Below are 27872 nucleotides of genomic sequence, written 5' to 3' on the forward strand. Positions count from 1 at the left end.
AAAGACATCTGAGTAGGCAGGCAATACAAGGATTGCCTACTGTGTATCATACAGTCACTACATCAATCTGAAGGATTTCTGAAAGCTTTACAGAAGGAAGGAGACAAACAAGTTGCAGTAAGCAAGAAACAGTTGAGAGTAACAAGGAACTGGAGGTGCAGGGATAAAAAGGAAATCAGCAGCTGGAGTAGCACTGGAAGAGATGACCTGCCCAATAGTGATGAATCAATGGGAAACCTATGTAATAAAGTAAATTAGCAAGATGGAGAGGTTAGAGGGAAAGAGAACCTCAATATTAAGTTAGAAGCAGGCAGTGTTCCCTAGTCTCCAATAAAAGACCTATAGCTTCCTCTGGCTAGTCGACAGAAACCCTGGATCTCAGCAATAGCAAATGTCCCTCTGCAGGAAGTGGGGAAATTCTGATTATTCCTAGGAAAGGGCCCAAGCAGAGGAATGAAGACGCTATACAAACAAAAAGGTGAGGAAGTTAAGGAACTGAGAAAGATGCATTATAATATGGCACTCTGGAAGAACAGAAGAGCTCCGACAGAGCCTTTCAAATCAGTCACTCTCAATTATTCTATGTTGTTGGTGCAATTTTATAACAGAGGTAAAAGCCTAGGCTGCAGTAAATAAGTAAAGAGAAATAACTAAGCAAAACAAACAAAAGGAAAAAAGCGATTCCTGTTTTCAATATCAAAAGAGCACAGCACAGCAACCTTAGCCCATAAACACAAAAATAATGAGGACTTGATTTTTCCTTTTTTGCTTTCTTCTATTTTCAAGTCTCAGAAGCTGAAAGTGCTCTCTGAGCTCTTTCAAGTGCTTGTTCAAACTAACCAATATATCAAGAAATAGCCTGATAATGAAAAACCAAGAGCTTGTCTTTCAAGAAAATGCAAGACAATACATATCAAAACCTGAAACAAGTCTTAGCCAGGCTACGGGACAAAGGGTGAATAGTGAAGGGAGGCAGGAATTTTTTAAAATGTAACTTTATCTGGTGGGCATTCAGATGAAGGCAAGTCTGTTAGGAGAGACCACCTACCAAAAGTAGGACTATGAGTTTCAACAGAAGGAAACAAAATGATACTGCCTAGAAAGGCCTGGAGAGAGCAAGTCTATTGCACTATGGATTATTTCTTAAAACTTTCCAATAGGAAAGCAAACAGATGAAGGGACAGAGAACTTATTTTTGTAAGATACACAAGTTTTGCCAATAGATTTTATAGGAGATAAGAGTAGAGATATTTTGGGAAAAGAGAAATCTATATCAAGAAAGAAAGGTCCCAGGAATGACAATGGAGTTTAAAGTATGTCTAACAGAAGTAAATCACTGTTGAGAGAACTGGTTAACTGAATAAGGTCTTGTAGTTAGGAGACTTCCCAAATACATTTAAAAAAACACTTTCAACTCTAATGGCCAAATCATAGAAATGACTACTCTATGATTTTGTAGTCTTAAATCATTTACCTGTAGCTTCTCCAACAAATCCATGTTTTGTCTCTTCAGGTGATTGTTTGCCCTTTCCAGCTTCTCCAGGGGTTCACCTTCCTCACAGGGACTCACATTTTCCTGCAGTTCATCCTGAAGAACGTGATATTCTACTTCGTAGGCATGGAGCTGTTTTGAAATATCCATCTCAAACACCTGCCATGAGAGAAAAGACAATTTTTAACTACAATAGGGAGCACTTATTCCACATGAATGCTTGACTAAGAGTCAACTCTCCTTGATTAAATTAATGCTTTTCCTGTTCCCTTCAAGAAAGTATTTTAAGGGGAAGTCTACAGTAGGAGCATTTTAACATCTAGATTTCTGGTTGCAGCCATAATAAATCATAGTCTTTAGAATAAATTGGATCATGCCTTTTACTATTACCAAATACCATCTCTTATAGCAAGATGTATCAGCACAAAAGTCTAATTTAGTCTAAGAATTCTATAATATGACAAAGTTTTATCCACTCTTGCTCAGGAATATGAAGAAGTTCAAGACAAAATTTTAAAATTTAAGTCTCACCAGATTGTGATTGGAGCAGCATCATACAATGAGGAAGAATAATCCAGGATTCATCACGACTCTACCTTCAAAACTGGATCTCCAAGTGCTCATTTACAGACTTCTATAAAAACATTCTTCATGATCACAGTTTCCCTGTGTTCTATCTCTGCATGAAGACACACTATTTTCTTATTGGGATACTTTGGTGATAAAGTATTGTTAAGACTATGGAACTGAGCCTCTAATATTGACGGGACCATATGACCCTTATCTGTTTACACATCTAGTCACAGCCTCTCAGCTTTTGAAAACTACCAAATATTTTAGACTAGGATTGGAAGGATGTCTACAGTGACTTTAATTTTCTGTTCCTTGACCTAGAGATCACAAACAGTCCATCAACAGAAGAAACACATGGATAGCTTAAAAAAACAAATTCTGCATTACTTTCGCTGTTCTTCAGGTAATTCAAATGAGGTAAAATTTAAAATATATTATAATGTTCCAGTGCCATTTTCCTCTACGTAGCTACCTGGTCAATTCTTCATCTGTGTATTACAGATCTGCATAATGTCTATATTTTTCTTTCATTATCCATTATAAGAGGATGGGCCTGGGAATTACAACACTGAGACAGCCAAATAACTCCCCCTGCAGCCAGCCTAGGTGGGAACAATAGGATATAGGCAGTCTACACATGAATGCAGATCCAGAAGGCTGTTCAACATCAGACCACAGCACAGGCAAGCAGGCGACCTTACTCTCAGAGCTGAGCTGACCTGCGTGTAACCACATTCGCTTCTGCTCAGGCAACATAACCCATTCTTTACTCAATCAGACCTGGCTTTGCACAAAGTCACAGATTTCTACCATGCTCACCACAGCATGATTGCTCTGCAACTCATGCAGAGCACAGAGTAGAGATTTGATTTCTAATAGTATTAAAAATATCAAACTACCACCTCTATCATTGCTAGAATCAATGACTTCTGAAGAGACATGAAAGTGCCTGACACAGGTTTAGCATGGCAATCACAGTCAATGCAAAGAGGAAATGAAGATCTACATGTTATTTAAAAATGAATTCTTAACTAACAGCACCTGAAACATTCAAACATTAACAAGCCACAAGAATGCATCAGTGTTAACTGCACTCCTGCATATGGACATAGTTTTTTAGAGCTCTTCTGTTATCTCCGAGCTACCATCTAAAGGGGGTAAATTGTTCACAGGTTCATAGTTAAGGTACTAGACTGAGGCTCATTCTCAATTTTCAGCTTCAGTGCAGAGGAAGATGATGTAGAAATGAAGATTCCAGCCACTGACAGTATTTCTCAAGAAGCTTTTCATATATCAGCAGCAGTAATTCTTTGTTTCTTTCCTATTCTAGCCCTTTGCCATGAAGCTGAAATAATTCTGATGAAATAACACTATTCCAAGTCCTCCTTGCCCATACCCAGGAAAGGCAGAGATCAGTCCTGAGGGACTTTTACCTCTGGCACCTGCCAAATCTGATTCCTCCAAGGAGAGGATTGAGGTGAGAAGGAAAAGTTGCATGGGGACATTCTAAAAGTGATCCCCAGGAGGATAGAAGTGACATCCACAGAACAAAAGAAGTTTGCATGGCCTTGATTTTAATACAGACCATGAAAGCAGTGCCTCACCAGCCTCCTAAGTTATAGGGTTTTAAGTTGGAGGTGTCAGAAAAGTTCTTATGGGTACTTGGCACTGTACAGCTGGAAGTTTGAAGGACGAGCAGGGGAAGTTGCTGTGATGCTGCCTCTTCCCACCATGGCAAGTTGTGCTTCCCATCACAAACTGTTAGACTGCTCAACCACCAACAGGAAGCAACAGCTGGGTTTAGGTTTGGAAAATAGGCTACTTCTACCCTTCTGATGGTGAGGGGAAATTTATAGCAAAATCATGTTTTTTCAGTAGCTGGGACACAAAAGAACTTTTTACTAAACCTTGAGGTAGCAACTAAAGACCTGCTAAAATTGCAGTTAAAAACCCATTGAAATCCAATCACATCCTGTTTGTATACAAGTTACTGAGAAAATGACTCCTTTGCATTTCAAACCAAAATGAACATACTGAGAAGACTTTTACATAAGTTTAGGCATGATTCTTTTAAAGTAAACTAAATGGAGGGAAAAAAGTAAAGAGAAAAACATCCTTACCTGAGTAATAATTTTTTCCATTTGAGGCTGAGTCATATCTGGAATAGTGGTTTTAAGAAAATCAACAATGTTCTCAAAATTCTCACATCCCATTATAGCTGTTTCTTGACTGCTAAGTAGGCTCAGTGCTACTTTAAATATGACTTCTGTTCCTTGAAGAAAAATAATGTCTAAAAAAAAAATAATTAGAGTATCATGAAAATGGGAGCTAGAGTCATTGGACAAACACACATATCTGATGGGATGTTTTTCTTCATAATCGCTCATACTGAAGATGTATTCAGTTCAGAAGAGCAATCTGTCTTATTTCAACATGAGGTTAAAGCATATAAAAATTGTCTTTCATCTTACAGATGTGAGAGAAAATATTGCACCTTTTATGTCTGAAACAGTTACCTGCAATAAGCATTTCATCACTGTCTGCTACAGACTGCTAGCTGGTTTTAAGTGCATCTGTGACTGAAAAGCAATTGGGAAGCAGATCATAGCACAACATACTGACAGAAGCTAGTCCTTAAACAATCATGTAGATTCCATAACCAATCACATTACTTTCAATAACATGTAGTGATCTTACTGGGGCTTAACCTAAGCCCCAAACCCTTACTTTGAGGTGCAATTATGTGGATGTTGAAGGGAAAGCCTGGGCTCTGCAAGTCAGTAGACAAAGACTACAGAAATGAGAGTCCTGGTGACAGTACATAGAATTCTGCCACAGAAACATTACTGAGATGAACACAGAACATGAGTAGTTCAAATAAACCTCCTGAGCTGCTGGCTCTGTCACACCACAAAGAGTTTGTCTGGGGCTACGCAACTGAACAAACCCAACTTCTGGTCCTGATACTGAGAGGTCATCCCTGGCCTGATCCAGTATCACAGGATGAAACCAGGACACCGGTGAGGCTGCCATCTCCCTCAAACGCAGTTCGTAAAAGTCTCCCTTCTCAAGTCTACGATGCACATTCAAACAGCATAAACATAATTTGTGAATGGTAGAGCCATTTGTCCCTGGTATAGGACAACAGCCCAAATGACACTGAAAATGCAGAGAATCCAAAGCACTAGGAAGTAAAACAACACAGGGACTTTCAAGTGTTAAAACAGGAACATGCCCTTTTAACTCATTTACAGAGAAACAACACTGACTCTCTTTTCCTCCTTCCCTCTCCACCCCTAAAAAATTCATTTCCAAAAAACCTCAAAACCCAACAAAAAAGAAAAACAAAAAATGCTTGAGTGTCCTGGAATCCAATAATCCCATTGGGAAAGAAATATTAATGCGATTGGTACACTATTGAAAAAGAGTTACACCAGTCATTCAATCACAAAAACAGCAGCCAAAAAAAGTTTGCTGTAAAAGGAAAAAACCCTCTATAATGGAAAAATGATTAGGTAAAAAAAAAATTTTAAAAATTAAAATCAAAACCAACCATCCAGCCAAACCTCTCTTCCCCTCAAAATCACCACACCCAACAAATTGAGAACCTGACACACTCCAGTAATAAAACATGAAACAAAGTCAGGTAGAATTTCTTAAGAAAAGACAAAAGGTGCCACGTGAAAAGAGAAAAACTGAAGGAAAAAAAATCTGATTTAAAAGGAAGTACATGACATATGCTCCTAGATTCTTGGGGTATATCCGAGCACAGCGAGTTTTATATTGATAAATAAATTGGGAAAAAAAAAGCTGCATTTTTTACTAAAGATTTGGTTAAGGTGGCAGTTCTTACTGATAAGAAAAGAAGACAAAACTAATTACTTGACATCCTGACACAGTAAACACTACAAGGCATAAAAAATATTAAAGCTTCTGTAGTACGTGTTACCTGAAGAGGAATGTATCATTAAAAAACTATCTAAATGGAGTAAGAGTAATACTAAGACTCAGAAACTGTTCAATACATACATGAACACCTGAAACAGCTTTTAAGTTCATATTTGCTGGAAATTTTTAGGAAGCACTTTAGAATCAGGATTCCAAAACAAATGCATTCTCTTTTTTCAATTTGCAAGTTGAACTTTTCTGTGGACATAAATTGCATGCTTGATGCATAAAATGCATTTGCAACAATAAACTTTCTGCTCTTTACACTTCAGAAGTCTCTTGGATAATATGAAAAGACAAAATTAATTGCTCAAGTCTGATGTTTCAATGAATACCTTTCAGTTTTCCTCTTTAAAAAGGAGCTGACATCCCACCATGAAAAGCACTGCTATTTGCCACCCACAATGGTCACCCCAAACGTCCCCAGTATGTAGAAAACTACTTCCTGAGAGTTTCAAAACACAATGGACATTGTTCTTTTTATTACTGCAATAGAATAAACTTTCTTACCAAATACTCTGGCTACAAATCCTAATGGAAACTGAGATGCGAACAGTGTAAGAAACCATGGTGCAGCATAAAGACTGGGACTGATTTCATTTTCTTCAAGATGATTATACAGGTCTCTGTGATAATCATGTAGAAGCCTTGAAAGCTGATACATCTGAATCTACAGTGCATGAGGGGATTGGGGGAGGAGGGAAATAAAGAAAGAAAAGTTCAGCTTTACTCAGCTTTCCAAATCATTCACATTTCATTTGAGAGAAATTACCTCCAGTACACATAGCACTGTAAAATGAAGCTTAATTGTCACCTGGGGCTTTGAGTGATATCTACTCACAAATAAACAACCTGCCTCTAATGAATTAAAACTAGCACAGCATCCAATAACAAAGAACAGTTTGAACCTAATTATTAATGCAGTATCATTTCAGATTCACGGGCTTAATGTAACCAAAGAATATATTGTTCTAACTTTATCAACAAACCAGAATTTTCATTCTTGCAGCAATGAAAGTAAAGGCACCTCTTCCAAGATGTCAAAACTCTCCATTACAGAGTTGAACTATTTATGAGTAAATTTCCATATTGCAGCTTTCGGACTTTGAATTTTTGCCATATTTTTGCTGCATTTAAAACTCCTGTGCTACTTCGGACATCACTTTAGACAGCTTTTGTACCCACAGAATACATTATGTACAGAGGTGTCCAACATACATGTTTCCCAGCACATCTTCCAACAGTCCTGAGGAATTTAAGATACTGATGCAAAAAGTGTTGCTATACAACCCATAAAAGGTTGCAAGGCAAAACGATTAAAAGGTGCTATTCATTGCTAAAAATACCACCCTGTGGCAAACTATTTCCTTGCAATTTTGATAGTTTATATGACATGGTAAGTCACAGCACAGAGTAATGCTTCTTTCAGAAAGCAGAAGATGAGAAGCAGACATTGATTAGTTGTCAGGTCGTTGTCAACAGTGCTTTTGCTTAAGGTGAATCCATTCCTTAATAAGAAAATTACTCATCTGGCTACTTTCCTACTTCTAGAGTTCATGATTCTTCTCTAACAAAAGCTGATTGCACTAACTACCTGGTTAGTCAGCAGTGTCCACAGGCAGAGAGATCACTTCTCATTTAGGCAAATCAGCTAAATTTGTGCATGCATTTGAGTCCTTGCTTTAATTGCCAAAGATACCAATTAAGTACAGTTTGTACAGTATCAATACAAAACACATTGACATGTGAAGTTAGAATTGTACCACTAACCGAGTTAGTTCACTATAAACTAAGGATCTAGATTACTACTTTTCCAGACAACAATTAAAAAATTTAAGTCAAATAAGTTTTCATTATCCTAAAGAACCATACAACATTTTTCTTCTACAGGACTGAAGCTAATTATGCCTATAAGCTTACACTTGTGTTTCAATATTGGAAATGCAAATGTTCTACTCCTGTTAGAAAACAAACCAAATTTAGTAAGGTGCTCTAAGTCTTGTCTAGTTGGTCTTGAGCAGACAAAACTCTACTTCTGTGTATTACAGAAGACTGGCCTAGAAGCAAACTGTGGGGAAAGTAAGGTCATTTAATTTAAAGGGCAAACAGTACTACAAGTGGAAAACTTTCTGAAATTTAAAAGTGTTCTTACTAAAAGCTTCTGGCAATGAAAGAATCATACTCATTTAAACCAAAATGCGAAATCCTGGACATATGAATGCTCTCAAATCATCAGATGTTATTGGAAGTCTACAAATGCAGTATAACACACAAACACTAAGAGAGCATCATCTAGGGGAAAACCCACAAACATGTATTTATCACACTTTGACCCCCACAGGTTTAAAACACATTTGTGGGGTGGAATGGAACATGAAGGAGGTAAAATGATGCTACTTATGGCTGTTCACCCTTAATTCATCAACAAAAAATTTGTTACAGCATACTTACATCCACAGAAAAACACTCCTCTATAGTTTTTAGAATAAGCACATACAATTTCTTTAATTACAATCTATTCCATTGCTCTGGACATTTGTCAAATAAGCACCTGAAGTGACTGGTCATGAAAAGTGGATTCAAACTCTCCTTTAAGTTCCTACTTAATTTTAAGCATTTGCTAAGCAGGTAACATGAAAAACACCAGGAGACTTTTGTATCTGCCTCTTAGTTTTCTCCACTGTGGACTACAAGCTTTAACTCAGCAGTAGTATACCCCTTTATAATATTAGGGGTTTATAGCATATAAGTTATTCTAATCAGTGGATAGTCGCATGTCAAGGTGAAAGATTTCTCAAACCTTAAACCTGGAGTTTATATAGATCTGAAAGATTTTCTGTCTCCTTCCTAAACAATCTTGAGTAGCTAGCTGTTAAATAGTATTGCACGGCATGCATCATTGCTTAGGAAAATTAAATTATTAAAAATTCTTCTGTTTTCCCTCTGTATTGAGGGGTGGTGGACTAGAGAACAATGAGAGAAAAAGATGGAACTATGAGTCAAGGCAGAGCTGCCCAAAGTACAAATGCCTGTGGAGTACACTGACTGGCCACTGTGTGTCACTATTGACTTGACTTGGGGCTACAAGAGAAAAATCTACATCCAAGTGCTCATAGACTGATAAACAAAAAAAAATAGAAAAATCTAATTAATTTCTAAACTCCATCCATACAGATGCAAGCATATCGGGTTTGGGGTTTTTTTGGCATAAAGATGAGAGAGAAGTAAGGAAAATGAAAGGAAGAGCAAATTAGCAGAGAAAGCAGAATTTCCAAAGAGGAGATGATGGGGATGTGTGACAGTAAAAGTATGCAAGTCCTGAACTTCTCTGTTTTCGAATTGAGAGGCAGAGAGGGGGGTCGACAATAGAATACACATGCACTTCACAACATCCCAAACAGCATAAGAACTTCATAAGGCCCTGGAGAACAAAAGCAACCCCTTAGAGCTCAAAAGTAATTTAAAACTCTAGTTTGCTCTGGAAGGACTGACTTACCTGTAGTGACATCATGTCTGGCCTGTACTGTTTGCGGAATCCAAGGTCATACATGAGGAATTTCAGCATTTCAAAGGCCTGTTCTTCACTCATATGTAGAAGCAGCACTCCAGCTACAAAGCTTATACCTTGACAATAACCCACTTCTTTGTCCAGCAAAGAGTATGCTTTCAGGAGATTAAAGAGTGATAGCTGTCCTGCTCCCAGGTGGGCAGAAAAGTAAGGATGTGTAGGGAATGTGCGTCCTGATGCAAAAAGAGGAGAGTTGTTGATATTCAATTCTTTTGAAAAAAAAACCCAATCCAATTCATCTGACAACCAGCACTTCTCCTCCCACAGATCATTTCTCTTTGTTTTTCATATGCAGGTTCCCTTTAGTCAGGCCAGTCTGTATTTTGTCACTGATTTTAAACTTTATCCATTGAGCTCATTTACTATTCTCCTCTGCATAGAACTTGCAGAAGTGACTGAGTTCTCTTTTCAAACAGATGTAGAAGAGCATAAATACAAATGGCATAAACTCAGAAATCATCTGCTTAGAGGACACTAAGTGGCATACACAGAATGTATCCTGTGGTGATGCTCATATAGCATCTATCTCCAGCAACATCTTCTGTTAAAACTGGTGTGTTTTCACTCAAAGACCCACAGAACAAGTCAGAAAAAACAGACATACCTAGATCTACAAGGATGGCGTGCTGTTGAGCGGTCAGTTGCTTCAGAAGTTCTTTGTAAGAGATGTCAGGAGGCTGTTGCTTGTTTGGCAGCCTGTGCCTGACTCGATGTTGCACAGCCAAAAACTGCCATATTTCTCCCCGACGACTTTTTGGTACACCTGCAGGTAAGTCAAAAAACAAGAGGCCTAAGCAAGGGGATATTTTTAGTGCTACAACACAAGAATTTGCTTTGTCATAATCTTGGCTGAACCACTCTGGTAGCAATTTAAACTTCCCTTCTGTACCATAGCCAGATTATACTGAATTATTTTTCAGCATCTGTAACACAGATATAAGACTCCATAGAAGACGAAAAAGCAGTATAGTCAGACCCAACATCTGCATTATACTAACAAGGCCCTTAGGATACCCTCTTGGCCTATGGCTAGTCCACAGGAAGATCTACTTCAAGCCAAAATCCCCAGCCTTTCACTCCAGAAAATGGAATACTAAATAACCATATTCCAGATCTATAAGATGTGGTCATTCTGACTCTCCAAAGCTTGGCTGTGATTCCCCTAGGTTTTGGGCACAGTCCACAAGGAGACATTATGGTCCAGCCTTCTGGGTAAGTAAGTAAAATTACAGCATCTGAAATTCAGAGTCCATTGGATCCACTGATCAGAAACCAGAAGGTTACAGTGTTAGCCACAGAGTCTCCAAGTTCAATCTTGAATGTAGCAATACGTGGGAATAAGAAGCTACTTCCAGGAGTATGACTATACATGCTTCTACACTGCTGACACTGTAAGCTGCAAACACAGTGGAACTAATTTCCTGTTTGGCAGCAGAAAGTGCACCTGTGAAGGCAATTTTTTGCTACTGTAAAACGTGTATTGATGGCAGATTTCTTCTGGTATCAAAAGGGAACAAAAAAATACAATCTTCAGACTGCATAGCTAAAAGTCCTCCTACATAAATACCTTCTTTTAAAGTGGAATGAATATCTTCCATGTCACATCGGATTTTGGCTCTGCAGTTTAGTAACTTCTTATCCCAAACATTTATGGCATCTTTCTGACATGTACCAACTTCATCATAGTCCAGTTTTACTTTTCTTGATTGAAGCTCATCTCTGCTTGCTAGAGCACAGAACACAAAGGAAGAGCACATGGAAAAGCAGAATATCAGAAAATTACAAGATACAACAAATACACAAACCCCATTCAATTTAGATATAGCTCTTTGATAATCTGACTAGGGATAAATACTCCTTCTACAATTCATTAGTTTATAGCTCAGATGAGGCCAGCGTTTTGTCATAAGATCCTGCAGGTAACAGTTTAACTTCTGTTATTGGGTCATGAACACGAGTAATTCATGGAGCAAACAAAAACCACTTTTTTAGGCTTGGGGCAGGAAGAAAAACCCACTCAACACAACTTCACAACACCTGCTGCTTCTTTCAACAGCAAAAACACCTTTGATCATTTTACTCTTATTTATATTAAACATTAAAATTGTTTTAGTGTGGAAAGTCCCAAACATATGAACGTATTAGAGGTTTAGGCAAGCAAGCTAGGCAAATCTTCTGAATGAAGTCAGTCACACTGGTTCCAGTTCTTACATGTCCCTTAAGAGAGTGATAAGAGCTCTTGGCAGCACTAACTGGCATCATCAGGGTGGCTAGAGTAAACAGAATGAACCAATGTAAACCATATCCAGAAAGGTACATTTGTGCTGAACCACAGAACTCCTGTTGCTATAAACATAAAGGGTTTACTGCATAGGACTACTTGTGGTGCAAAAAATTTATTCCAGAGGACTCACTATTTCTGAAATAAAGTGGCATTGTTACTTTGGTATTTCATGGAAGAAGAGCTTTCATTTCCATTACTGAGAAATTAAGTGTGGGTATTTTATCATACATGATACATGTGCAGGAAAGCACTCCAATTCCTCTTATTACTGGTGTAAAAAACTGCAATCTAGACTTGAATGTGTCTTAATTTAGAGAGGTTTATTTAATCATCATTGGACTGAATTGTACATTCCACAACATGACCTCAGAAAGCTGCAGTCCAGTTTATCCCAAATTTGCCTTGATCTGTGTGCAGTACTTGCCCCTTGCAGGAGCCTCCTTCCTCTTACAAATGTATGCCTTTTCCCCATCATCACCTCTAGGTAAAAGCAAACTCTTGTTCAACCTGCAAAACAAGACAATCTGTTCCTTTGCCTACTGATCTCACTTGAAATAGAGTCAATATTGGATGAATCCACAGAATCATTGCCTAGCCCTCTTCAAAAATGACAAATTATTTCCAGAAGCTTTATGTTACACCTCTGAGAACTTACCTGTTCAAGAATACAGGAGGCCTTGTAGAAGCAAGCATTATACAAGGTGTGGTACACTGCCATAAAAATGGGAATGTGATCTTACCACAGGATTTTGCAGTTCAGTTGGGGTGATTTTAAATGCAAGTCTATTGTTGTACCATTTCACCCAAGAATGGTCACTCTTGTAAGCAGTATGCAACAGATTCAAGACAGCTGTAACATACTTCAGTGTGACAATGAACTCCAAGATTAACTATGCAGTTAACCCTAGTGAAAGTCAGCAAGCTTGACTATTGATCATACTTGTTCTACCTACTATTCCACCCTTGGTTGCTTTCAACCATCCTCGTTAACATTCTTCCTAATCACTGCTAGGTGGCCTAGCATTTTTTGCAGCTGTTATATTTCTAGGTGATCTACAGGAAGAAGCAGCTTCTAGATTCTTAGGGAAAAAAAAAAAAGCAAGTTTGTGCAATTGACAGAACTTACCTTCTGTAAAACAAAGAGCTAATAGTATTCGAGTCTCCTCGACAGCAAAAGGAATAGGAAAAGAGGTTCTATTAATATTTCATAAATTAAAGTCAATAAAAGATTAACAGAAAACCACTAGAAACAATTCCTTAGCAATTTTGGTCTTAAGTCAATCGTATAGAGGTAATAAATTCACAGCTAGGAACCTGGCTTCAAGTAAAGAAATTTCTGCATTTCTGTTACTACATCTCCCTTTCCTGAGATCTGCATTTAATTATAGGCTAGGATGCCAAGAACTACCCAAACCAACACTTGTTTGGAATGTATCAGTTCTGTGCATGTCCTGTCCATAAAATGGCCCATGTTCTAACAGCTCACAGGAAGGAAACCTACAGCTAGGAGTTCAGACAGTTTACTTTTCACCCTTTGAAAATAAGATGTTGAATTTTAGCTGGCCAGAGCACCAGTTTCACCAGCAGTATTTACAAACCTGAATACAAGAATGAGACAAGCTCCTTGGAGCACAAATCAGGAATGGGGGCTGGCAAATGAGCACCAGTTTGGAGGCCCTACTGCCGACACTCCTGTTTTCACCACAAATGATCAGGTAGGAAGAACTTGCTTTCTACACATCCATTACAGAATGAAAACAACTTGTCACTGAGACTTAGGGAACTGGATTGATTCAACGGTTTTCAGTATCCCCGCACAGGGCAAGTATGGCAGAGAGTTTGACCCTCAGCAGCTCAAAATAACAGAGGGAATAACATGAAATCAGTAACTACAGCAGATGTCCAGCTTCCTCACCCCACAACAGACTGTTAAAACGGTTTATGAAATGAAGATTTTGGCTGAAGTTAAAACAGATTTCTCTCTAATGTTCCCTCTGAACCTAGGAGTTTCCACAGAAGTGTGCGTCAACTGGGAGACAAACTGTATGGAGAAACTGCACAGAGAAATACACTACACGTGTGGGAAATATATTCAAGGATGCACTCTTATTGGGACATGGAAAGACTTCTGTCCTAGTTTTTTTTCCTCTCCTTGCCTTCTCATTAAGCAAGACTAAACAAGGAAAAAGAGTTAACTGACCTTAAAAAGATTATTATGTTTTGTCAGAAGAATCATATTACCATACAATGTTATATAGCTGTGAGGGACTGAAAAGTTATTAAAAAGTTATTACTGCCTTGAAACAACTCGGGGGGGGGGGAAGAGGGCTGATTAGGTTCTGCCAAGGGGGAATGGTGCTTTGCCCCCCCATAACCTGCCTCCTTGAGAGCCACTGGTGCAGCTGTCAGTCACTGGCACACCAGGAGCACTGCCCCATCCCCACCACCACCCTGTCCCTTTAGTCCAGCCCAGAATGGCTATTAGCCATTGGCACACCTGAAACCCTACACCACACCGCCTAAAGCCCCTAACCCAGCCCCTTATGGCTGACAGAGCTCTTGTGTGCCTCTCTCTCTCTCACTTCTTCCTCTTCTCCTAATTCCTTTCCTTGATATTTGGGTAATTTAACCCTAGATAGGTTGGAATTTGCTAAGTCAAGCTTTGTGAAATGCCATATGTTGATTGAATGCTTGTTTTAAACTTTTGCCAAGTTACCTTATTTTCCAAAGTTTGCCAGTAGAAGTGTGTTATTTTGACCCCCTGAGAAGTGTCATAGTGTTTCTCTTGTGGATGGTCTTGAGGTCTAAAAGAACTGAAGGTCCCTTTTAATAAATACCTTGTGGGGGTTTTGGGAGCCTTGTATCTTTTTTAACGTAAAACCCCTCCAATAAGCTCATGAACCAAGACTGGGATGTTACAACAGCATATAGAAAAAGATGAGGGCAGCAATTCCAGAGAGGACACCTGAAATTTTCAACTTGCACTGAAAGCTTGTTACGTCTATTATACTGAAGAACTTCTATATGCTAGGACAGACATATATCTTTTATTTGTGTGAGTCTTGATCAGTCATAATAAAATATCTTAACTGTTGCTCAGGTAGCTGACGATCAGAATGGTTAACTTCAGATCCCTCGCTAACAGCACTCAATTTCCAGTCTACAAGTGCTCATGTTCCAAAAACCAGAACTTTCTGACATACCTCAAGAGCCAGTTGCTCAAAAATCATATTTGGATTCAAGTATTAATTAATTACCACTGTGATATGGTTAATGAAGGACAAAAAGCCTGGAGAGAAATACCATGAGCTGCAAAGGACTGAAACGAGATAGAGAGGGTAAGGTTTACTATACCTAAGTGTACACAGAGCACCTGTTCTCACTCCACATTAGAACTCCTACACTTAGATAGATAGAACACAGACTGCAGCAACTTTTGCCTAAAATGCATTAAAAAAGGAAAAGTTATTACTTTCTTCTGTAACAGAGGTGACTCACTTAAAGTCAGGCAGATAGACAACCTGGTAGAGTGTGAGATAGGACTAGGCGAACACATTTTTTTTCTAGCACCGTTAACCAAAAAGTTACAGAACCACATCTCTGAGGTGCTCAGCACCAGAACAGTTTTCATTTTAAGGCAGCAGAATCTGCAACAGCTTTTGGGGGTATTTTCTAAATAGCTAACCTTCCAGCTTCTGGTTTTCTTTTTCCATTCGAAGTAACAGAATTTGTTGATGGATAGCTTTTCTCCACAGACTTTGCAGTTCTTCTGAATTTTTCCTCTCTCCAGTTTTATCTGGACCATCCTCATTTTGCAATACTAGAACAAGAGGGTCCTCCTCCAGGGGTGGAGCAAGAGGGGATAAGGGTAACAATTCACTTCCGTCATGACCATCTGCAAAGAATCATAAAGCTATTAGAGGAAAATCAGATTGTTTGACATATCATGAAAAACTATGTCACAACAGAACAAAAATAGCTGTCTTCCACATTCAGCAGAGACGTGCTTATTCCAAAGACAGAGAAAATGAAGTTCAACAGTAGAGAATTATTTTTAAATACAGTGTTTTGTTTACATTAAAATTATATTTAAATTAAATGCAACTAAATAAGAGGTCACCCAGTATTTCAACTCTTTCCCGTGCTAGCTCTTTCCAGAGTTACAATGAGACATTTATCCATGAAGTCTCCTTTACAGCTGAGCTTGTTTACTGCTGTGATTTACCACAGGCTCTATATTAAAAGCAACTTTTTTCATCTGCTAAGCTGCACTACAGGCAGTTATGTAGCACTTTATGGTCACTAAATACAGAGTTTGTCGTTTACCTATGGTTTTGAATTCCGCCAAATGGGACTTTATCAATATAGCACAATTTTAGATATGTCAGAGGTTTCTACCTTAAATGACTTAAAACTGTAAGAATTATTAACACACTCAACAGGTGCTATGTGCACTACAGGGACAAGGCAGAAAATTTACCATTTTCTGCAAACACTCCTATTATGTACACAGGCTAGGGTAAAAATTTCCTAACTCTTAAAGAGGGTATCTTTGTCAGCACGAGGCTACCACTGTGGCTATGGGAGGTTGCAATTCATTTTATTTTGATGACAGAATCCCCTGTTCAAAGCAACAAAGACCTAAGTAGTCTAAAGCCAATTGAGTACAACTGATCTTTAGCAAGGTTCTAGCATTAATATTGTATCAAGCTGACTCCCTTCTCCCTTTTGTATTTGCACATGTTGCGGTTCACTATAGTATTAAATAACAACTGCTTGTTTATTTTCTTTAAAAGCACACACAGACCTGGATGCTGCATCTTGGAAGGAGATTTATTCATAGGTGAAGCTACCTGCAGGAATATTCTCCGCCGCCAGGAGATGCGGCGAGGTGTGAGCGTGGCCCCCACAGCATTTAGAGACTCACTGCTGCAGAAAGTTGATGTTCTTTTCTTTCCCTCCCCATCACTGAAGGAAAGAAAAAGCATATGGGGTGTTTAAAGTCAGACATCTTTGGAGGGGAAAAAAAAAAAATCTTTATTAAGTCTGTCTAATGTACAACCAAACCTGCAGGAGCCTTTGCTGGGAAGCTTAAGAAGGGCAAAGCGTGCTGTGTGTGAGCTTCACCTTGAATACAGAAGTGCCCAATTGTTTTCTTGTAACACACTGCTGTGAAGTTGGCACTATATACCACCAGGAAGCATTCACACAGGGCTCAGCTGGAAGCTCAGAATAAAAGCTAAACTTTTGGAGCAGCTAAGAGAGAAACACGGTAATACTTAGCCTCTAAAGCAGACAGCAGTGGGTTTTATTTTGCCATCCATTAGTCTTATGGGAGCAAACTGATGTAACACTAGATGTTGCTCTAGTGGAGCACAACACTCCATTTAGTGCCATTTTAAATGTCATGATGAGCTCACAGGTGAATATTTTATTGGAGACAACATTCTGTCTTCTCATATAGTCTCTTTCTTATGTTTCAAGAAGTGGATGCTTCACTTGCATAAATGACGCCAAATGTCTTCATGTTTCATCAACATCTCCAGCTGAAGGAACAGAGCCTCTGCAAACAGAGGGCACACTCAGCTCCTATCACAATGACCTGAAAGGGGCTGATCTCCCCAGTTACCATGTAAAAATATATTTACACAGTAATTTTAACAGTAGCTTATGTTGCTGGAAGAAGCAAGGAGAGGATACAGGAAAGCTTTGCTGGAAGGTTATTCTAAGAGGACACACCAAAGCATACCTTTCTACTGACTTCTGCCAGAAGAAAAGACCTTCAGCTTTCATAAGTACTTGAGCCACTTTCAGAAATATTTCAGCATTTTGCATTTCTGGTAGTAAAGTAGGTGCACAAATCTCATACAGCAATGAGTACACTGATTATCTGCCACAAATCCTTCCATGTAATGTCAACAGCATGAGACACAACTACAGGCTTTTAGGAAGAGAGCATCAAACCCGGGGAGCTATGTCCACAGCTTCACTTTCATCACAGGGAAAACTGCTATATCAACACAGTAGCTACACTTAAACCTCATCCTGCGACGAATTTCCATACTACAGTGCAAGAATCCTAAAAAGTTAGATGAAAGGAAAGCCCAGCATGTTCACTATGTTTTTAGTGGTAAGGCAGTTGCAGATGATTGCAGTTTGTCAGCTGCAGTCTGTCCCCCACATCTGGCTTGCACAAAAGGAGACATCTGCAAGGGAGGACTGTGAAGTTTCAGCTACACCATCTCAATCAGCACTTTATATCTAATACTCTGTGCTAAACGCATGTGCTGAATTCACCAGGTTAGAACCAGCCTTTTTGGTGACCAAAGCTGTCATTACGCTAATGATCTACAATAGCTCCCTGACATTTGTAAGTCTCAGTGAGCAAAGTGGACTCACCATCACACTAAGGTATCAGACCCTGCTTCCATACCCTGGCAGAGAAATAACCATGTCTTCAAATTCAGCTACCCAGCAGTAGGCACCACCCTTGCCCTCCTCTAAGAACAGCACTACAGGCTGGAAGCCCTGAATATCAGATAGTCTGCATTATTCTTTACTCCTGATTTAGTTTCCATTGTGTCTCAGTTCCCTATGCATCATACTATTAGTAGGTGGTCTCAGTAGATCCCCATGTTGCATTAACCAAGACAGCAACTGTGACAATCTTCTTTGTCTAACTCTGTAAGAGTCTTTAGTGATGGGCTAACCACTGCTTGTTGTAGCTAAACATAGACTACAACACTAATTCTTAATCTACAGGTATTGTTTTCCAAAGGTATTTCAGTCCAACAACTCTTGGAAATGAGATATTGAAGTTGGATATATAATCATTCTAATGGATATATAATCTGTTCTGTAAATATCTGTAATGGAACTACTTCTCACTATTTCAAGTCTTACATATCTCACGTTAGAACACAAAAACTGAGTCATTCCAGGGCTTACTAAATAGAAGCCACACAACAAGGGAATGAAAACTTTCTTTCTACTGCTGTGTACAAAAATCTATGTTCAGCTACTATGCCTCTAAACGTGCAGAGAGTCCTATTTTGAGTCGGAAGGAATTCAAAAGGATCACCAGGTCCAACTCTCAAGTGAATGGCACGTATGGGGATTGAACCTGGAACCCTGGTGCACCGTGCTCTGACCAACTAAGCTAATCTCAGGGTTAGTGTTCAATTTACAGTAGTAAAATTAGCAGGAAAGTAAAAATAAGAAGATGGTTATTATAGGATAAGAAACTAAGCTGTTTACACCATTTGAGTCATGGAGTTGACATTGGGATGAACTAATTACATATACTACCTCATGAAGTATGCAAATCATACAGTTCTGAGGACCTGTACTTCTGTTGTTAAAACCTCCCTGCCAAAAATCCCCTGGTATTTTAAGTGACTAACATTAATCACCTCCTCTTTCAAAGAGCTGTCTGATGAGTGATTAGAGGAAACCTTTCGAAAGTCTCAGGAACACACTGTACCATATTCACCCAGGAAAACACCAAGATTTAGGAAAAGGAGGTTAGAAAGGGAGCAAAGAAAGTTTTCTCATTTCAAGAAAAACAAGTCCTAGCTTAGTATCAGATCTGAAGGTGTGAAAGAATATCCTATAGAGTAAAAGTACGAAGAAGTCAGAGTAAAATGGTAGTGTCTCCTATCCTAATGAAAAGGTTCAGGAGATCAGTGTAAAAGACAGTTTTCTAAACAGGGTGGGGGTAACGAAAAAAGTGTATGTGACCATTAGATATCAGCTCCCTACAAAATGATGAGGTTTATTAACGTGAGTGGAGAGACTAAGAGCCAAAGCAACTCCAAAACTTCTTAAATAGAGTTCAGTCATGGCTACTGAGAAGCAGAGAAGAGCTTTCACTACCTCCCAACTTGGGGAAAAAGACTTTCACAACTTTCCTGTCAGGGCACCGATACTGAACCTCACTCACAGGAAAAAATTCTTAAGAATTCTTAAGAAAAGCCCCTGTTCTGACAACACCACAGGTGAAACATCCACATGGGAAACATGTTGCACGGTCACCTAGCAGAAGTAGTCCAATCACTAATTCCAGTTTTTAACAATGTTTTTGACTTTCAAAAAAACGTTTCTATGTCAAACTAAAGAAATTTATAACTCTCTGAGACTATCAATTATAGACCCTAGGCACTGGGGCAAGGCAGAGGATGAGTACTTCCTGGGTTATACAGTAACATAGCCACCAAGAAGAAAAAAACCATAACTACTTTCAAGTTCTTGTTTGCTAAAACAGACATACGAAAGAGTCAAATACTTAAACAGAGAAATTCCACAAAATGGAGGATTTCCATTTGTTTGGGGTTTAACTTAACTGTTTCTGTTTTAATCACTTAACATACCTCCCATGCAGCTCTGGAAAAATAAAACAGTGTAATACTTATATTTAAGACAAACGCATCACAACTCAGTTTGGAGAATAATGGTTCTCTGTAAGGCTACTAAGTCTCTGCTTCTGAATTAATACAGAAACCAAAATGCATTTATCAGCTTATATGCAATAAAAAGCGAAAAGCTAAAAATTCAATGTAATGCCTCAAATATTTCAGTCTCTACTTTTATACTTAAGCTGTTACAAGCAAAAACTCAAGTAAGTCAAGAGTATAGTGTACTGATTATCTCAGTTTTTTATCTCAGGTAATTGCAACTCAGTTTCCCTGAAGCATCATCTCATTCACTATTCTATCAGATAATGCATAGTATGAAGATCAGACAACTACTTCAGGGGAAGGAAAAAAAATAAGGAAAGAATAAATCTCAAAAATTTGGTCAGATTACAAACATACTTACTGTTTGGTTTTAATTATCCAAATATCTTCCCAGAACCATTCTTTAAAATGCTCCCTAAGACTGATATTCAAAAAACCACAAAGCTACCTCATTTCTTGTGAACTTTTTACATAATATCTACCTGAATTATTTTGCACTTGAGTCCATGAAAGCCAACTGACTTTTGAACAAATACTGTTGCAGCTCGTGCCAAGATTTGCATTTTTCCCCATTTCACCTTCATTTAAACTTCTCTTCTTGATTGCTATAACTAGCAATTGAATCAATGCAACCTACTTTGCAGTTTGGAAGCTGATGGTACAAAATCCCCCAGATCAAGTACAGAATTCAACTTCCCAGTGCTTAAGCTGCAGAAATCTATATGTAAGACTAATACATTAAGTATTCCTCTCCTCTGGAAGGAAGAAAAACTAGTTTCTATCAGTTTACACCCCTCTATTGGTTTTCACTCCTGTCATATATTTTTATTCTGAATAATTACTTTCTGCTATTTTGTTTAAAGAATATTCCCAAGTATTTTACTTTGTTCATGACATGTGAAGCTGTTTTAAAAAAAGCAATCCATTCAAATTCAGGCGGTGATAATTCATCTTAAATTATCCTTGCACAATTATGCAATGAATAGAGTCTGAGCTAGTCAAATCTACACTTAAGGTTGTTCCATTTTTAAAAGTGCTGCTTTTATTTTTATATTAAACAAACTTTTTTACTTCTGTATTAACCAGACTTTTTTTTTAACCCTTATGTGTGCTTCTGCTCAATACTGAATGCTGCACAACACACTTGTCAAAAATCAAGATTATGTGGAGACCACTTCCACGCCAGACCTGTCTCCAGACAAATGTATTGACAATGCTGTAAAAACATTCTGAAGGCACCTATAAATATTGTGTTGTTGCACAACTTTACTATACTGCTCATTCCTTAAAGTAGAAAACGTATAGGTGTAGGAGGGTTGGAACTAAATGATCTTTAAAGTCCCCTTCCAACTCAAACCATTCTGTGATTCTATAAAAAAAACAAAACCCAAACCCAAAACAACAACATTCCCACTCCCCACCAACCACCATTCTATATGTTTATATTTGTATAGGCCCATCTGACTGCTACAAGTCAAAAATCTTTCCAAACTGAACTCCAAGTGAAACTGTCTCTGCTCCTGCACATCAAAGTTCACCAGGACACCAAGAAAAGCTGTCTGCTTCATCATGTGTAATCTCAAAGTTACATAATACAGAAGTCAGACTATAAAGAGTTTTCTCCAGTGTAATAGGACTAGGAAACACTTCATGAATGTGTAGTAACCATGATTATTCTGGAAAATGCACTGAAGTTTTAATTAGGGTCCCTAACAGTTAAACTGCTTATAGTCTGCAGACTGGCATACCACGCTCAGTTCCAACCTATCATACACTCATTCACACAAGAATGCTAAGAATACCTCACATTGAGCCTACTGGGATAGACGATGGTCCTTCTCTGGAAAAACAGCCAAATGAACAAATGCACAAGAAAAAATACACTGTAAAAATTAGAACTTCCTCTCATTAATAACCTGACGGCACAACACACAATTGCGAATTTTGGCCACCATCAGTTGGACAGTATATTTAATTTACCATTAGCGAGTTCAAGCAATGGATTACTTCAGTGTTCAGTGACTTATCACATCAGCATTATTAATTTGGTACTTCTTTCTGACTATATTTCTTGTCTTTACTTCACAAACTCAGCTAGAGGCTAACAGTTCATTCTTGCTTCTGCAATTTTGTTACCATGACAGTTCAGGCCCAGTTGCTCCCAGCAAGACCTGCAGCTAATGAGAACCCATTTTCTCAAGCAAATGTGTCTTTTCATACAAATTCAAGATGAAATTATATCAGAAATGTGTATACTGTAAAACCTACATAGAAACATGATGGTCTTCTGGGAATGGTTCCTGATTTGAAGATCTCCCCACTTAAGAGTTCAAAACTCCATTACAATGAAACACAGTATCTTGACCTGTCCGCATAACCAATTTTAAAAAAGAGTAATATCTTAGAACAGTCTGGAATTAGCTGGGATTAAAGTACAGTTTTCATAAAATAGTCAATCCCTACATTCCCCAAATCTAGAAAGCTAGGTTTGATGGGATCCAGCTGCCGGTACAAACTGACTGGGGCATTGGTTCAGTTTGGATCAAGACTGCTAACTAAAGGGAACACAGAAGCAAAGCTGCACTGAAACACAAATCAGAGGTAGTCTATAAGAGACAGGTTATTTTTTTTGCCACTTCTCATATCTTTTCTTCTTCCTCATATCTCTTCAACTGGAAATTATTTGTTAATTCTCCCTAAGCATCTCACAGTTAGTACCACCCAGTTAACTTGGTGTTTCCCCTTCTCATGCACAGGCAACCCACACTAGTACTGTGCACTCTTCACATTGCTCTTTTCTTATTTTAACATGCCAATGATCACGGCAATGCATGCTGGTTTGCATTCAGCAGAGAAAGCATTAAACTGGTGTGACACTCCTAAAATCCACTGCATTTCACATGACAAACCAATGCAGCAGATTTGCAACACTAGAACAGAAATAGGTGATAGCTACTAGATGTCAGCATAGAAGCCTCTATTTTTAACAGGCTTTTTTATCCAAAAGCCTGTTCACCTATTTGCATCACAGAAGTCTGTTAGAAATGCAGGAGCACAAGGCAGTGGGAGAGATGCTATGTGCTGCATTTCACTAGGAATCCTTTTGTTAAGCTGGTGGCACTGAAGAACTAGGCAGAAGACAACGCTCTCACCTCTTGGAGAGGTCACTTTCTGAGCGCTGGAGCAACCTTCCTGAGCCCTGGTAAAAGCTTTTCAGGAAAGAAGGGGCAGAGACAGAGGAGGGGAGACCAGGTGACGCAGATTCACTCTCACTGAGAGCGCGCCGAACCCCGACCTTAGGACTGTGCAGGCAACAAGAGAACATAGCAAATGGGTCAGCATAGATTTGGAAACAACAAAACATCCAGATTAAAGATACTGGCCAAGTACTCCATCTTTGTTTCCAAGAAGATAAAATGTACCAAGTGCGCTACAGGGCAGTTTCCCTGGTGATACTCATTTTCTTGTTAGAGCTGATTTTTTTAAGAAACTTTCCAATGACACTGCAGAACAGGGAGACCACCTTATTTCTTTAGCTCTATTTACTTTCAAAGCAAATTCAGAAAAAATAATCTCTTAAACATTCAGAAAATATCCTTAGAAACCATCCTCCAATAATATGAACAGCCTTGTTTCTTCCCTTCACTTTTCTCTTGCTTTTGTAAATAACACATTAGAAATTAGACATCATTTAAAGGCAGTGTTTTTGAATAAATTGTTGTGAAGTGTTTAAATCAAGATAGTCAGCTAAACATTACTTAACAGTAGTAACAAGTGTTGGGGGGACATACAAATTAATTCACTTTCTTTTACTTAACATTTATGACTAATCCTCAATAGGAAAGAATGCAGAATCTCAGTCTAGAACCACCACTGCTACAAACTCTTGACTGAAAATCTGATGATGATGTCACTTAATCAGAGACTTCTTAAAAGTTATTACAAAGAAATGTAGTCAGCAAGTCCTTAGGCTGGAACTGTCACAGGGTTTCCTGTTTGCATACAACATGGTGAGTGGGGAAAAAAAAACAACTGAAGTTTATCTCAGCAAAAAACACATTATTTATGTCTTCAGAAACACAGTGTAACAAAGCTACCTCAAGGTTAGCTTCTTACCCCTCATCCCCTTTCATTCTCTTAAACAGAATAGATTTTTTTTCCTTCCTCTACAAGCTGGTGCAGCATTCACACTGATATATCAAACAGGTGAGAAATTATTATTTAAACCATTTTTAGAAAAAGCCCACAAAAAGTATAATTGCAGCTAAGCACTGAAACAGACAAGTAGATTGCAGAAAGTGATTCTCCAACAGGAAAAACTCAGCTCATCTGGGCCTCAATTTTGTAAAGGTTTTGGAGTTTGTACACTCATTTACTGCAGATATCCAGGATGGAGGCAAAGAAAGAAAGTACAGCCAAAGAGACCCACAATGAACTGTGGAGACCTCTTCTGCTGAGTGACGGAACTCCTGAAGGAACAGTGTTCCTCCACATGTTTATAGCTGGATAGTCTCCAAAGGAAGGGGAAAGAAATCATAGAGGAAGCTTCGGAGAAAGGCAAACAGGGAAATCACAAGCCTCAGAGTTCAGTGGAGGTGTTTAATCCTTATGTCCTTATGGAAGACTCCTCACCAGTTTAAATTGGACGTACTCTCTGTGAGCTTTTACAAACACAGTGACAGACACTTGTAGCTTTTTCAACCTGGCATAAAAGCATCAGGTCATGTAAAGCACTGAGGACCTCTTCTCCAAAGAGCATGACTACCCATACTGCCAAAGAGGCTCAGCTCAGAGTTGACAAATAAATAAATAAACAAACAGATTGGTGCCAGCATCCAGTCGAATCATCAATTTGATCTATTGATGCCTCCTCTGAATGACTTTCAGGGATTAATGAGTTACTGCAAAGCACCAAACTACTTGGAGGCAGAGAAGACAGGCTGAAAATATATGAATGGGCAAACCAACTCTGGAGAAGTGCAGAAACAGAGTCCATAAGGAATGAGGCTTGCGTACTGCAACGGCAGGGGAGAGCAGGAGCTTGGCACAGCATGCCCTGACTCACCTTGTTATCTCCACGCAGTTCTGCCGCAGCAGCGGGGACCGGACGCTCTGGGATCTCCCGTTCTGGAAGGTTATCCTCCGCTTGGTGCTGGAGGGGGGGTGGCTGAAGGTGTGTGCACGCCTCCTGAACTGGGGGGATTCCGAGTCTTCCTCAGGAAATGTCTGCCAGGTCGAGGACACGGGGGACGCTGGAGGAGTAGCTGGCGGGGAATCGCCCGGCGAAGTGTCCTGAAAGGAAGTGCTGGCGGAGTAAGGCCTGACGCTCTGTGCCCTGCGAGAGCTCTCATCTAACCCACGGGCCATGCGCCGCAGCATCAGGGCACCAAAGCCTCTCCCCCTTCTGGGTCATGGCCTATTGTATGCTAATTATCACCCAAACCAGACATCCTTTGATAATTCACTCAAAACCAGCAGCATCCTTCTTAAAAAAAAAAAAAAAAAAAAGAGAAAGCAGAAAGAGGAATAAAAATGTATTTGTAAGGCAAACAATGTATTAATTACACCGGGCATCCTCTCACAGGGATTGGCATTCCAGTTACCAGACTTTTGTCTTTTTCGGGAAAACAGGGGAATGGAAAAGACTAGGGAAACTGCTTTTAGCTAGTTTCCTCGACATATTGCGAGCATACTTCCTGTACCGTCACAGCAACATCCTGGAAGAGAGACTGTTATTACACAGCCAGTTTATGAGTAACTGTAGCAGGAAAACCTTAACAGAATCTTCACTCCTGGGAAAATCAGCAACCAACTCTCATGTGAGGTTAAAACATTAAAAACAGGAAATAAAAAGAAAGTGAACAGAGTTCCGCCCTCTTGCTACCATACAGCATGCCCAACAGCTGGGTTTAGGTCAAAAATTTTTACTTCCCTAAACCAACTATTACTAAAGAAAGGATTCTTCACCTTCAGAGCATTTCCTTCTGTTGAGACGTGACCTTTTTAAATTACTTCAGTAAAACAAGGCAGAAACTTAACAGAAACTCCTTGTTTTTTTGAAGCAAGAGAAATGTAGAAAAAAAACGACTGACAACCAGATTAAAGCTGAAGAGTCAAGTCAACATAAACCCCAGCTTTCTTACACCCCCTGACTCCCAGTGGAAATTCTTCTTTGAGTTTTGTAAATTGGTGTGCTTTGTGCTACTTCCTTCCAGAGTGCCATATTTACACTTCATTAATACCTGTACATGAAAACGTGCCAATTTAAACTAAGCTCCTTACGTACTTTGTCAGAAGCAAGGCTGTTGTAGCGCTCAAAGCTGTCCACACTTCCCAGGCGGCCGCGCATTCTGTTGGCTCCCTGCAAAAAAAAGGGCAAGTAATCTAACCTGGTCTTTTTCCTCTTTTTCTGAAGGTTAAGCGAAGATGGCAACACCTGTGCAAGTGAACACAGGACTGTTCAGGCTCAAGAAAAGTTTGACATAAGACCACAGCTGATGGGGCAAGCACAGGATTTTACAAGCAATGACATCTTGTAATGTACAGGTCAAACTGTACCTTCTCCCATGTTGCTACCAGGAGTTTTAAACCTGCAACTCTATTGTATGAATCAACTGAATATTTCCTGATATATCTGAGGCAAAATAGCTGAGTTGGCTTAAAAAGATGAGTTCAAAAAACTCCAGACTTCAGTACTGTGCACGCACTGCTCCTAATGGATGCACATGACACACTGTAATATCAACACAATTTGCTCCATATCTAGACATTTCAGACAAATTCAGTCCACCTGCGCAACAGTAGTTAAAGTACTAAAACTGGGAAAAAACGCTCTTTGGCTGCAAATCCATCCAAATAGCACAAGACAAGACTTTTCATTTATAGTTCAGATAAACCTGACAAGAATTTGCCAGAAATTAATGTTAGAGGACCTTTGCTGAACTTGTAATGGTCCTTTGGTTTCACAAGAAGAGGTGATAGATCAGCAATACTTTTGAATACCTTTCACTCCTAACTTTAACTCCCTGGTGATGTATGCTGTTGGACACTTCTGACTGCTGAAGTAAGTTGCTTTCAGTACTTTACCAGGAGAAAAATAGCCTAGGTTTTAGGAAAACTGTAGACAGAGCTCCTCTTGGTATGCTTGCAACTCCAGAGGAAGTTTTGTTAACATCAGCAGTATTTATTTAGCCTACTTTTCCCTAGTAAGGGTTATTTTCTAGACTCAGAGTGCCCTTTAAGTACCTTATTCCGTTTAAGCACATTACCAATAAATACTCTGCCTGAAGCATCTCTTCACTGACCCTCACAATAAAACAAGAGGAAAGAATAACTCACTACCTTTGAAAGCACACACTTTTGGCATTGTAATAAGGGCTTTTTGGTTAAGAAAGAACAACAACAGAAGAGGTTAGTGCATCATGGGCTGGAAGAAATCTGTTCATGAGGTCAGAGAAAGGTTATATTTATTTTCCTGAGGTACCTCATTAGGAAGTCACGGCCTGTTTTCAGTTCAAACCTCACAAAAATAAGATCAGTCCAGAAAAACAA

At 39.0% G+C, this 27872-nt stretch overlaps 1 protein-coding gene across 6 annotated transcripts in view; it reads right to left on the minus strand.

Moving 5' to 3' along the window:
* The window catches only part of TBC1D4 (TBC1 domain family member 4), a 101506-nt gene that overhangs the window by 4380 nt on the left and 69254 nt on the right, over window positions 1-27872 (minus strand). For 3 of the 6 annotated variants that reach the window (XM_017829958.1, XM_017829961.1, XM_017829960.1), the window contains exons 9-20: window positions 26608-26682; window positions 25387-25613; window positions 23474-23623; window positions 16673-16833; window positions 15551-15760; window positions 12992-12994; window positions 11149-11307; window positions 10186-10344; window positions 9510-9754; window positions 6524-6683; window positions 4186-4355; window positions 1475-1651 (exon numbers count right to left, since the gene is read on the minus strand). In XM_017829958.1, coding sequence (XP_017685447.1) covers window positions 1475-1651; window positions 4186-4355; window positions 6524-6683; window positions 9510-9754; window positions 10186-10344; window positions 11149-11307; window positions 12992-12994; window positions 15551-15760; window positions 16673-16833; window positions 23474-23623; window positions 25387-25613; window positions 26608-26682 — 1896 coding nt within the window. The remainder of the gene's footprint in view (window positions 1-1474; window positions 1652-4185; window positions 4356-6523; window positions 6684-9509; window positions 9755-10185; window positions 10345-11148; window positions 11308-12991; window positions 12995-15550; window positions 15761-16672; window positions 16834-23473; window positions 23624-25386; window positions 25614-26607; window positions 26683-27872) is intronic. The other 3 variants (XM_017829959.1, XM_017829962.1, XM_017829963.1) reach the window with 3 other exon arrangements.

The sequence above is a fragment of the Lepidothrix coronata genome, unplaced genomic scaffold, assembly GCF_001604755.1.
Source record: "Lepidothrix coronata isolate B3197 unplaced genomic scaffold, Lepidothrix_coronata-1.0 Scaffold172, whole genome shotgun sequence".
Taxonomy (NCBI): domain Eukaryota; kingdom Metazoa; phylum Chordata; class Aves; order Passeriformes; family Pipridae; genus Lepidothrix; species Lepidothrix coronata.